General features: G+C 44.4%; 1 protein-coding gene across 1 annotated transcript in view; it reads left to right on the top strand.

Moving 5' to 3' along the window:
- The first annotated feature begins 309 nt into the window (after window positions 1–309).
- Window positions 310–13,219, top strand: part of LOC139407154 (inaD-like protein) — a 294,625-nt gene continuing 281,715 nt past the window's right edge. Inside the window, 5 exon segments of the mRNA XM_071151082.1 lie at window positions 310–331; window positions 481–659; window positions 2,406–2,588; window positions 4,904–5,028; window positions 5,845–6,061. Coding sequence (XP_071007183.1) covers window positions 310–331; window positions 481–659; window positions 2,406–2,588; window positions 4,904–5,028; window positions 5,845–6,061 — 726 coding nt within the window.

Raw genomic sequence — 13,219 nt, 5'->3', positions numbered from 1 at the left:
AGGACAATTGTGTATTTCTCACAAAGATTTGAACGTATACTTTTAGTGTTGTATTGTGAAGTGTTGCAAAAGGGCTGTATTGTGATGATGCTTAGCCAACTTGATGGACCCAGCTCAAAAGCAGTACGGCCTTGTACTCCGTAGTAATGGAGGCGATCACTAATTGTTCTTGATAGGCCTTTTATTCGATGCATTATCATCTGCCTAAAGATTATTAGAATTGTTGTTATGAGCTTTGTTTTTCATGTAATCTTGCCCTGCTTCCTCACAGGCTGCATCACAAAGATACTCTGAGACCGAGTTAGGACAATGTATGAAAATGTCCCAACAGGTACATTTAAGTCTGCTTCCATTATTGAACTGTTTTATGAACAGTACTGGATATAAATGTGATACAAATTAACTTTTTCATAATCAACATTGTGTGTGTGTGTGTGTGTACGAGCACATGGGGCTGTGTGTTTATGATGTGTGTGTCAGTCTCCACAGTGGAGCGCCAGCAGGTATTGCAGGCTTTGGAGCGGCTGCAGGCCAAGATGGCCCAGAGGGAGGAGTGGACCCACAGTGAGAGGCTGGGGGTGCTGAGGGATGCTCTACAGAGCCCACTGCTAGGACACATCCTCACTCTGCAGCATTCAATCAAACAACTCAAAGACCAGGTAATGCTGAATACCTGCAGAGAAAGGGAAAACCTAATATTAAGACCCATGGCTTGTGAATAGCACATAGGAGATTTCATTAGTGAGGGAAAGGGGGATACCTTGTCAGTTGTACAACTGAATGCATTCAACTGAATTGTGTCTTCTGTATTTAACCCAACCCCTCTGAATCAGTGAGGTGCCATAATCAACATCCGTGTCTTCGGTGCCTGGGAGCAGTGGGTTAACTGCCTTGCACAGAGGCAGAACGACAGATTTTTACCTTGTCAGCAACCCTTCGGGTTACCGGCCCAGTGCTCTAACCACTAGGCTACCTGCCACCCAATGTGGCCACTTATGATACTATGATTAAGCCAACTGTTCTGCTATTATATGTGGGCTTACTTGAGCTTACATGCAGCAAGACAATGATCCAAATCACACAATCAAGTCTACATGAAAATGTCTAAAAAGCAACAAATTTGAAGTTTTGGAATGGAAGTGAAATACCAGACCTAATCCTAATTGAGATGTTGTGGCAGGATTTAAAATGAGCAGTTCATGCTTGAACACCCACAAATGTTGTTTAGTTAAAGCAGTTCTGCATGGAGGAGTGGTCCAAAATTTCTCCACAGAGACGTGAGTGACTGATTGAAACTACAGGAAGTGTTTGAGTCATTGCTGCTAAAGGTGGCACGACCAGTTATTGAGAGTAAGGGGGCAATACATTTTTCACACAGGGGAATAATTTTGTTTATGAAATTAATGAAATTGGTATGTCATTTGTGTTATTTGTTCACTCAGATTCCATTCATCTAACATTACAGTAGGTTATGGTTGAAGATCTGATAACATATAGTATAAAAAAATATACAAAAGAAGATAATTAGAAAGGGGGCAAATACTTTCACAGCACTTTAGCAACAAATAAACCTTGTTTTGGAATATGTAACATTTCAGATTGTGATGAAATGGTAAAACCACTCAATGTCAGTGTGCTTTAAGTCTACAGAACACAGCATTCTAAACCTTTTACATGTGCTTAAAAGGAGGCATGGGAAAAACCGCCCAGCCACACTCCAATTCATTTGTATTCAGGTTGCATTATTATTGACGTAAAAAAAGAACCCTTAAAATAAACTATCCACATGCCAAATTAAGATAATGGCAATAACCAATGCCTGCCTTCATATTCTAAGTGCTGCGAAGGTCAGCCGAGTGTCTATGAATGCTTCAGGTAAAAACGTATGGCGTGACAGCAATGCGGAGGTGGTGGAGGTGCTTTTCTGTGCATCTATCAAGCTTTAATATCTACTGGCGGGGCTTGAGTAAGTGTCTTGTCTGAGATGTATTGATGAAATGGTGGAGGAAGGCTGCGTCGTCAGCCCGGGCAAAATGAGCAAGGAGACTGATAACTTTCCACAATGTGAGTCATTAATGCAGTACCTGTTTGGGACCGGCCAGAGCTGCTGCAGAGGATTTTATTGCCCCCCACCCCCACCCTACAGTAGTGCTAATATGTGAAAGAATGTTACTTACGGTTGTTGGTGAACGAAAGCAGCTTAGAATGTCTGCGTTTCCTTGGAGACTTTTTTTGTGTGGCTTTATCGAAATAGATCTCTGAACTATCTTAGTTCACAATCACATTAAATTAAATGATTCTACTGAAGTTTTGTAAACAGTAAACAAAGCAGCTCTACCTTAGCTTTCTTTGTATCCTCCTCCACTGTGAAATTACACACCAAACCTCCCTCTCCTCCTCCCCAGCTGAACTGCATGCCTCCAGACACCTGCAGTGATTTCAGCTTCTCTAGGAAGGGCCAGCTGATTGTCAGTGCCAGCCGCCCAGCCAGCAGCCTGTGCACGTCCATTCCCGGCACTGTGTTGTCCAACGGCTCGGCCCTTGCCTCCCCCGACCAGCTCCAGAGATGGTTCTGCACCTCCGCTAAGGTAGCCGGCTGCACCGGTTCTGCCCACACACACCGCCCACCTGATGCTATGGTCACAACTAGCTAGGATACTCCACCGTGGAGAGATGATGGTTTTAGAGTAGACTGTCATTTGTGTGTTGGTGTGCTGTAATTGGTGGAGAATCAAGACAATATGGGTTTAAATAGTTTTACCTGGGTGTTTTATGTAGGCCAAACAGAGGTTAAATGCTTTTAATTGTTTTACTGCATCAGGGATAGGGTACACAGACGTTTCAGCTTTACAGCCTTCTTCAGTGTATAGGTACAATTTTCTTTCATTCAAAACAGCATTTATAAAGAACAACGGATTAGCAGCTGGTGCCTCTAATTAGGGTTTCCGCTCATCTGCCAATCCAACATATTGGTTAAATCAGATGGGGTCAGAGAGAAAAGGATGCTTCCCCTGTAGATTGTGTGTCTCTTGTTGCACCATAAGGAAATGTTTTAACTTTGTATGCCCTCAGACTTCTAGGACCTATAAGATAAAGTTGTGTATAACTTGCACTACTAAAGGAGTTATTTATATGTTAGTGTTCTTGTAGTAAGATTTATATTGGAAAAACATCCCGCGCCTTGAAAGTACGTCTTGGAGAACATAAATCCACTATTAGACGTCAAGATATCACCTCGCCAGTTGCGAGACACTTTATAGAACAGAATCATTCTATTAATGAATTGTGTTGAGTCGGGATGGAAAAAGTTCATCCAGCACGTAAGAGGAGGTAACTAATGACAACAAAATACTGTGGCTATATAAATCACATTCTTTATCTCCACACGGTTTAAACAAAGAATTCGATTTCACCTCCTTCCTACGAGCCACATTTAGACTGTTATACAAGAACACTGTCCATATCAGATTTTGCATTTAGCTTATGAGTTGGCCCCACATGTTTATGAACGGCTGTGCCTGATGTGATGCCTGATGCCTGATGTGGTGGGCGATCTCATGCATTGATGTGATGTATTTAGGTGAGCAGACATCTGGGGCAATTGATTTGTGAGTTGCCCTTCGTGCCTGCTCCCATAACCTATAATTCTGTATCTCTTTGTGACTCATTTGAATACAGTTAGGGTAGAAAAGCCACTTCCCTGATTGGCAGATGAGTGTCAACCCTGATTAGAAACACCTGCTGCTCATCTGTAGTTCTTTACAAATGCTGTTTTGAATTAAATAACATTGTACCTACACACTGAAGAAGGCTGTAAAGCCGAAACGTCTGTGTACTCTCTCTCTAATGCAGTAATATCTATATATTTGTAAGAATGAGGTAAGTTTTATGCGACATACACCTCTTTTTGTTTGCCTGAATTTGTGCATTTTACACACCAGCCCATCTTCTGGGAAAGCGCCAAGGTTCCCTGTTGATTATGTAGGCCTACTGCTGTTGGTGGAGATATACATTCACCGGACAGTTTATTAGGTGGCTTGCTATATAAAGCTGGAAGACGGGAATCAAGGCATTCAGTTACTGTTCGATTGAACGTTACAAGGGGCAAAACGAGTTAACTAATCGACTTTGAGCGTGGTATGATCGTCGATGCCGGATCCAGCGTCTCAGAAACTGACACCCTCCTGGGCTTTTCACACACCACAGTGTCTAGGGTTTCCAGAGAATGGTGTGACAAACAAAAAACATCCAGTTAGCGGAAGACCTGTAGGGGAAAACCGCTTGTTGATGAAAGAGAATGGCAAATTCTCCCAGCGTCATCTCTGAACGCACAACTCGTCAATTCTTGTCACTGATGGGATTTTGCAACAGACGACCACACTGGGTTCCACTCCTATCAGCGGAAAACAACAAGAAGAAGCAGCTCAAGTGGGCTCGTAATCACCTACCTTGGACAATCGAGGAGTGGAAAAACATTGTCTGGTCCGACAAATCCCGGTTCAGGATTTGGCGCAGGCAGCATGAGTCCATGGATCCATCCTGCCTGGTGCTAACGGTACAGGCTGGTGGTGGCCCGCCGTCCAATATGCAGCAACTGCGTGATGCCACAGGGACCAACATCCCTGTGGAACGTTTCCGACTTGTAGAATCCATGCACAAATAATTCAGGTTGCTCTGGAGGCAAAGGGGGGTCTGAACCAGTACTAGATGTGTGTACCTAATAAACTGTCTGGTGAGTGTAGCTTAAGGTTTTCCCTGGGTATTTGCAATGTGTACATTTTGACCTGATTTCAGATTTTTCCCCACCAATGCAATTTGAGTGTTTTTGGATTTTTATTTGAATGTTTTGACTGTGATGATTAATTCATTACCTATTTATTCACTGTGTCTTCTTGTGATGTAGGGGAGGCAGACAGAGCACATCAGCCTGCCTAAGCCCTTGTCTGGGGGCCTGGGCTTCAGTGTGGTGGGCCTAAGGGCCGAAGGGACAGGGGACCACGGGGTCTTCATCAGACACGTCCAGCCTAGACAGCATCGCACAGGGGTACCGCCTACTCTCTCACCAGCTCCTCCTCAATCTCTTTACCAAGCCAACACAATATTAGTCAAGGATATCTCATGCTGATTTAGAATGTTTGACAGCTCGTATTAGAGCCCCTTTTAAAGGAAACTTTTTTTTAAAAATTGAGCATGCATGCACTCAACAATCATAAATGCATAAATCAGCTTATGTTAACAACAAAGAGTATGCAGTGACATTTGTAGTTAAATTAGCACAGCTTGTAAAGGCACTGCCAAAAATGAGACACAGACCTCATACCGTTCTAGAAAAAGTCATATGAGCAAAGATGAGAATCTTCTAAAAATACTTCCTGGTCCAGTAAACGTTACATGAAAAAAACATACAAGATACACTTCTTGGTAGCAACTCCTGTGGCGGGCCGGGCCGCATGCACGCTGACACGGTCGCCAGGTGTACGGTGTTTCCTCCGACACATTGGTGCGGCTGGCTTCCGGGTTAAGTGGGCATTGTGTCAAGAAGCAGTGTGGCTTGGCGGGGTTGTGTTTCAGAGGACGCACGGCTCTCGACCTTCACCTCCCCTGAGTCCTTACGGGAGTTGCAGCGATGGGACAAGACTCTTAACAACCAATTGGATACCACGAAAAAGGGGGTCAAAAAAGTACATGCATTATAATATAGAAAAAAGTGTATATATAAAAAATAAAAATACACCTTTTGGGTTTTCTTGCTCTTTGGGATCAAGGCGGGGTTACTGTAAAAAATACTTAGCGACCATTTCTGATGTACAAATGGCTTTATAAATACATTTGATTGATTTGTGTTCTGTGTGCCGGCAGGGATGGGCGCATACAGGAGAACGACCAGATCCTGGTGATCAACGGGACGCCCCTGGACCAGAGTGTCACCCAGCATCAGGCCATCGCTCTCCTGCAGCAGCCTGGGGACAGGGTGGATTTAGTGGTGGCCAGGGACCCTGCCACCATCACACAGCATACACACACCCTCCCGCCCCAACTCCCGCCTGGGCCCAGTCACAAGGTAAGGGTGGAGCACACATTTATGTATCTCAGTATGAAAATGTTTTTCTACTGCCATGTCTTGGTACTATAAATCAATTAAGCTAGCATGGTGCTATCAATCAATCAATCAAATGTATTTTGTAAAGCCCTTTTTACATAAGCAGTTGTTCATTGGATTTAATCCTTCGAATAAATACTTTTAAGTCATTGCGTTTTCACTGTTTTCAGTGTTGCACGTGGGACTGTGACGATCATGGAATTTGGGAGGACTGTAATTATCCAACCAAATGACTGTGGTGTCTGTAATAACCGTTCGGGAAAAAACTAAAAACATTTACACACATTTTCTCCTCCTCTCCTGACTGCATGTGCTGCCATAGAAATATAATTAATAAAATGGGGAAACCCATTCAAGTCAATGATGGCTTAAGTGTGGACTGGCAGCCACGGATGCAGTGACGAGGTCAATCGGTAGAGGTCAATAATAGAATGCAGATGTTACATTGACCAGATTGGCCCACATTCAACAAATCTGATCTAACAAAGTGTCTGTTTTCGCTGCATAGCATGTAGAAGCTGTCACTTTTCAGGTTTAGGAGAGACTACTAAATGCTATACCGTTTGTATACAGTAAGCTGGTTAGCATAGCTAGCATACAGAAATGGGTGGTGGTAGTCAGTTGTTTTTAACTGTAATGCAGTTGATTGGTAAAGATGGCATGAACATGTGTTGGGGTAGACATCCATACAGGCGTTATACTCTTGATTTTTACCTTAACATATTATGAAATACACATACAACTAATAGCCTAAATGTAGGCTAATTTTACAGATGGACAATGAGACAGAATCCCCCCCCCCCCCACGCGTTTCCATGACAATTCCATTGTTTTTTAGAAGCAAAGCAGGAAGTAGAATATGTGCTAAAATATTTGTTGAGTCAACTCAACTGACAGTACAAAAAATACATTCCATTTCATGAGGCACATCAGTCATCATCATTTTAATGAACATTCTACATTGCATCACAATATCAGGCAGTCATTTTGTGTGTACCCATGAGTTTGCCAGGGTTAAAGGTTCCAAGTTCTATTCATTCTATTTCTGTGTGTGCTGCTGCATTGTGGGAGGCATTGCCTAGGCAAACAAAGTCTAGGTTGCTTGTTTTAGCAAGGATCAACAAAGTTTCATCACGTTGTTGAGAGTCCATGTTACGATGGAAACTGACTCAACCACACAAATGCCTGGCCATCCTGTCTTCAGTTAGCTGTTTGTTCCACACAAATGCCTGGCCATCCTGTCTTCAGTTAGCTGTTCATTCTACACAAATGCCTGGCCATCCTGTCTTCAGTTAGCTGTTCGTTCCACACAAATGCCTGGCCATCCTGTCTTCAGTTCAGTTAGCTGTTCGTTCCACACAAATGCCTGGCCATCCTGTCTTCAGTTCAGTTAGCTGTTTGTTCCACACAAATGCCTGGCCATCCTGTCTTCAGTTAGCTGTTCGTTCCACACAAATGCCTGGCCATCCTGTCTTCAGTTAGCTGTTCGTTCCACACAAATGCCTGGCCATCCTGTCTTCAGTTAGCTGTTCGTTCCACACAAATGCCTGGCCATCCTGTCTTCAGTTAGCTGTTCGTTCCACACAAATGCCTGGCCATCCTGTCTTCAGTTAGCTGTTCGTTCCACACAAATGCCTGGCCATCCTGTCTTCAGTTAGCTGTTCGTTCCACACAAATGCCTGGCCATCCTGTCTTCAGTTCAGTTAGCTGTTCGTTCCACACAAATGCCTGGCCATCCTGTCTTCAGTTAGCTGTTCGTTCCACACAATTGTATTTCTAAAAAAATTGTTATGACTATTATTTTAATTTCATGACAGTCTTGATCCAGAATCGTCAGTTATATGGTAATTGTGCCAGCCCTACCTAGTTGCGTGACACATAATCCGCCATTTAAGTGTCTTTTTCTCAGTTACATAAGTAGGTGAGATAAATTCAGGAAACCCGTCAGAAAATATAGGAGGCAACTCTTTCTCATTTGAAAAGTTGTCAATTTATTGTGGTACATTTTTTGTATATATATTTTTTCTCTCATGGTCTTCTGGTCAATAAACCAATAAAGACCAATAAATACAAGTACTAGAAAGGAGTATGGTCCAGAACAATGCCCTGTGGTTTCTGGCTGCACATCAACTTGTGTTGTCTACTGACCTCTCGCCATTTGACTCATATGCAGTGGTCAATAGGTCACAGGACGTTGTTATGTTTAACTTTGTCATAAAGTCTATTTCCTGTCACTCAGAATAGGCACTTGACCATCACTGTAGACTAACGTTTGGAGTTCAGTTTTTAGGTGACTACTTAACTCTGTAGCAGTCAAAATTCTGATTTATGCAGTATGGTACCGGACTGTGGGCTGTTGACATTGAGTGTATGATGTTGACGTCCTTATAGCCTATAGGAAATTAAGTTAGTGCTTCATTTGCAGGTTTGCCCTGACTATCTGTTAAAGTTCTACACAAATGTGTTAAAAAAACAACAAAAAAAACGGTTATGACTGTTATTTTAATTTCATGACAGTCTGTCCAGATCTGGAAGGACGACAGTATCACTCGTCTCCAGAGGTCTTTTGACTGTACTGTGTGGGAGGTATCTGGTCTCCAGGGGTGTTTTGACTACTATGTGGGAAGTTTTTGAGAACAGCAGCTCTGATCTTGATGAAGTTACAGATGTTGTTTCAGACTATGTAAACTTCTGTGTTGAGTCAGTTGTGCCTACTAAAATCTGTAAAATCTTCCCTAACAATAAGCCTTGGGTATCAAAACATCTAAAATCACTACTTAATATGAAGAAGGCAGTTTTCTGAGGGTGATAGACAGGTTTTAAGAGATGTACGTCGTGAGATCAGTTTATGCTGAGGGTGAAAGACAGGCTTTAAGAGATCAAAAAGATACTGGTGGACAAGGAGGCATACAAGGACCTGAGGACCCTCTCCTCAGGAAACTTGAGGGTGGCCTGGCAAGGGATTAAATCCAGGGCTAGTGCCCCCACATAGACAGGGGAAAACCCAGTGCTGACCTTAGGAGACATGAGGGACAGAACATGGCTAATGAACTGAATGTTTTCTTCGCAAGATTTGAATCAGACAATTTTGTGTCGGAGGTAAAACAGATGGAAGCATAATTACACAGATTTGAGATGGTTGTTGTTAAACAGGCTGACGTTTGGAAGTTGATCAGGGGATGTAACGCACACAAAAGCCCAGACAAAATAAGTGGCCGTGTTAAAGCACTGTGCTGAACAATTGGCTGGTGTTTTTACAGACATTTTCCAATCCTCGCTCGACCAGCAACGACTTTTCTTCTGCCTTCAACACAATCCAGCCTTACATTCTGGCACAGAGAACCATTTGGGACTTCTCCTTAGATGGGGGGGGGGGGGGGACGGGACTTCCTGAGCCAGAGGTCACAACACAGCGGGTCAAAATAGGTCCCCACTTGTCGGACTTACGCACCACCATCACAGGCTCTCCTCAGGGATGTGTTTAGTCCCCACACGCACCACCATCACAGGCTCTCCTCAGGGATGTTTAGTCCCCACACGCACCACCATCACAGGCTCTCCTCAGGGATGTGTTTAGTCCCCACACGCACCACCATCACAGGCTCTCCTCAGGGATGTGTTTAGTCCCCACTCCACCACCATCACAGCCTCTCCTCAGGGATGTGTTTAGTCCCCACACGCACCACCATCACAGGCTCTCCTCAGGGATGTGTTTAGTCCCCACTCCACCACCAACACAGCCTCTCCTCAGGGATGTGTTCAGTCCCCACTCCACCACCATCACAGGCTCTCCTCAGGGATGTGTTCAGTCCCCACTCCACCACCATCACAGGCTCTCCTCAAATATGTGTTTAGTCCCCACTCCACCAACACAGCCTCTCCTCAGGGATGTGTTTAGTCCCCACTCCACCACCATCACAGGCTCTCCTCAAAGATGTGTTTAGTCCCCACTCCACCAACACAGCCTCTCCTCAGGGATGTGTTTAGTCCCCACTCCACCAACACAGCCTCTCCTCAGGGATGTGTTTAGTCCCCACTCCACCACCATCACAGCCTCTCCTCAGGGACGTGTTTAGTCCCCACTCCACCACCAACACAACCTCTTCTCAGGGACGTGCTTAGTCCCCACTCCACCACCAACACAGCCTCTCCTCAGGGATGTGTTCAGTCCCCACTCCACCACCATCACAGCCTCTCCTCAGGGATGTGTATAGTCCCCACTCCACCACCATCACAGCCTCTCCTCAGGGATGTGTTTAGTCCCCACTCCACCACCAACACAGCCTCTCCTCAGGGATGTGTTTAGTCCCCACTCCACCACCATCACAGCCTCTCCTCAGGGATGTGTTTAGTCCCCACTCCACCACCAACACAGCCTCTCCTCAGGGATGTGTTTAGTCCCCACTTCACCACCACCACAGCCTCTCCTCAGGGATGTGTTTAGTCCCCACTCCACCACCATCACAGCCTCTCCTCAGGGATGTGTTTAGTCTCCACTCCACCACCAACACAGCCTCTCCTCAGGGATGTGTTTAGTCCCCACTCCACCACCAACACAGCCTCTCCTCAGGGATGTGTTTAGTCCCCACTCCACCACCAACACAGCCTCTCCTCACTCCTGTACATCTTGTACACTAATAGTTGTACTTGTTCCCATCCTGACGGACACCTCGTTAAGTTTGCTGATGACACTGCCTTGATCAGCCTGTTGCATGATGACGAGGAACACCATGGCCCGGTCCTAGATGACTTTGTAGAGTGGTGTGATGAATCACACTTGGTCCTCAATACCAACAAGACCAAAGAGATGTGCATAGACTTCAGGAAACAGCCACCACTAACACCGAGTGGCTGCTGCCAACACTGTCAACTCCAGCCACTTTAATAATGGGAATTGATGGGAAATGATGTAAATATATCACTAGCCACTTTAAACAATGCTACCTTATATAAATGTTACTTACCCTACATTATTCATCTCATATGCATACGTATATACTGTACTCTATATCATCGACGGTATCCTTATGTAATACATGTATCACTAGCCACTTTATACTATGCCACTTTGTTTACATACTCATCTCATTTGTACATACTGTACTCGATACCATCTACTGTATCTTGCCTATGCTGCTCTGTACCATCACTCATTCTTATATCCTTATGTACATATTCTTTATCCCCTTACACTGTGTACAAGACAGTAGTTTTGGAATTGTTAGTTAGATTACTTGTTATTACTGCATTGTCGGAACTAGAAGCACAAGCATTTCGCTACACTCGCATTAACATCTGCTAACCATGTGTATGTGACAAATAAAATTTGATTTGATTTGGAAGCGTACAACACCTACTTGTGCAACATCTATCAGAGGTCAGAACATAGAGATTGTAGAGGAATACAAATATCTGGTTGTCCTCTTGGACAATAAGCTTCAGTAGAGTAAATGTACAGTCCTGATCTACAAAAAGATCCAACAGAGACTGTGCTTTCTCAAAATGGTGGGATTTTAATGTTGATAGTACTGTACTGACTCTGTTTTACAAATATTTCATTGAGAATATTTGAACTTTTTGTATTGTTTGTTGGTTTGGCAATTCCACTGTCAGCCAGATAAATATGCTGAGAAGGATTATCACCACAGCAAGCAAGGTACTTGGAGTCAAACAGACAGGCCTGGATGAGATCTTTAAGGTCAGGGCCCTCAGCAAGGCTCACAAAATCATTTTAGACCTAAGCCACCCCCTGTACCCGGACTTTGAACTACCCACCTCTGGGTCCAGGTATAGGGCACCCCGCGGCAGGAAGAATAGAACTAGACAATCATTTGTGCCAGGTGTGATATCCCTCCTAAATGGCTCGGGCTCATGTTCCTATCCACCCAGTAAGATCAGCAGGCTAATGTTCCTATCCACCCAGTAAGACCAGCAGGGTAATGTTCATATCCACCCAGTAAGACCAGCAGGCTAATGTTCATATCCACCCAGTAAGACCAGCAGGTTAATGTTCATATCCACCCAGTAAGATCAGCAGGCTAATGTTTCTATCCACCCAGTAAGACCAGCAGGCTAATGTTCATATCCACCCAGTAAGATCAACAGGCTAATGTTTCTATCCACCCAGTAAGACCAGCAGGCTAATGTTTCTATCCACCCAGTAAGACCAGCAGGCTAATGTTCCTATCCACCCAGTAAGATCAGCAGGCTAATGTTCATATCCACCCAGTAAGACCAGCAGGCTAATGTTCATATCCACCCAGTAAGATCAGCAGGCTAATGTTTCTATCCACCCAGTAAGACCAGCAGGCTAATGTTCATATCCACCCAGTAAGACCAGCAGGCTAATGTTCCTAATCCACTCAGTAAGACCAGCAGGCTAATGTTCCTATAGACTCAGTAAGGCCAGCAGGCTAATGTTCCTAATCCACCCAGTAAGACCAGCAGGCTAATGTTCATATCCACCCTGTAAGACCAGCAGGCTAATGTTCCTATCCACCCAGTAAGACCAGTAGGCTAATGTTTCTATCCACCCAGTAAGACCAGCAGGCTAATGTTCATATCCACCCAGTAAGACCAGCAGGCTAATGTTCCTATCCACCCAGTTAGACCAGCAGGCTAATGTTCCTATCCACCCAGTAAGATCAGCAGGCTAATGTTTCTATCCACCCAGTAAGACCAGCAGGCTAATGTTTCTATCCACCCAGTAAGACCAGCAGGCTAATGTTCATATCCACCCAGTAAGACCAGCATGCTAATGTTCATATCCACCCAGTAAGATCAGCAGGCTAATGTTTCTATCCACCCAGTAAGACCAGCAGGCTAATGTTTCTATCCACCCAGTAAGACCTGCAGGCTAATGTTCCTATCCACCCAGTAAGATCAGCAGGCTAATGTTCATATCCACCCAGTAAGACCAGCAGGCTAATGTTCATATCCACCCAGTAAGATCAGCAGGCTAATGTTTCTATCCACCCAGTAAGACCAGCAGGCTAATGTTTCTATCCACCCAGTAAGATCAGCAGGCTAATGTTCATATCCACCCAGTAAGACCAGCAGGCTAATGTTCATATCCACCCAGTAAGACCAGCAGGCTAATGTTTCTATCCACCCAGTAAG

Source organism: Oncorhynchus clarkii, chromosome 1, assembly GCF_045791955.1.
Source record: "Oncorhynchus clarkii lewisi isolate Uvic-CL-2024 chromosome 1, UVic_Ocla_1.0, whole genome shotgun sequence".
Classification (NCBI taxonomy): Eukaryota; Metazoa; Chordata; class Actinopteri; order Salmoniformes; family Salmonidae; genus Oncorhynchus; species Oncorhynchus clarkii.
This window is presented reverse-complemented; position numbering and strand designations above follow the sequence as displayed.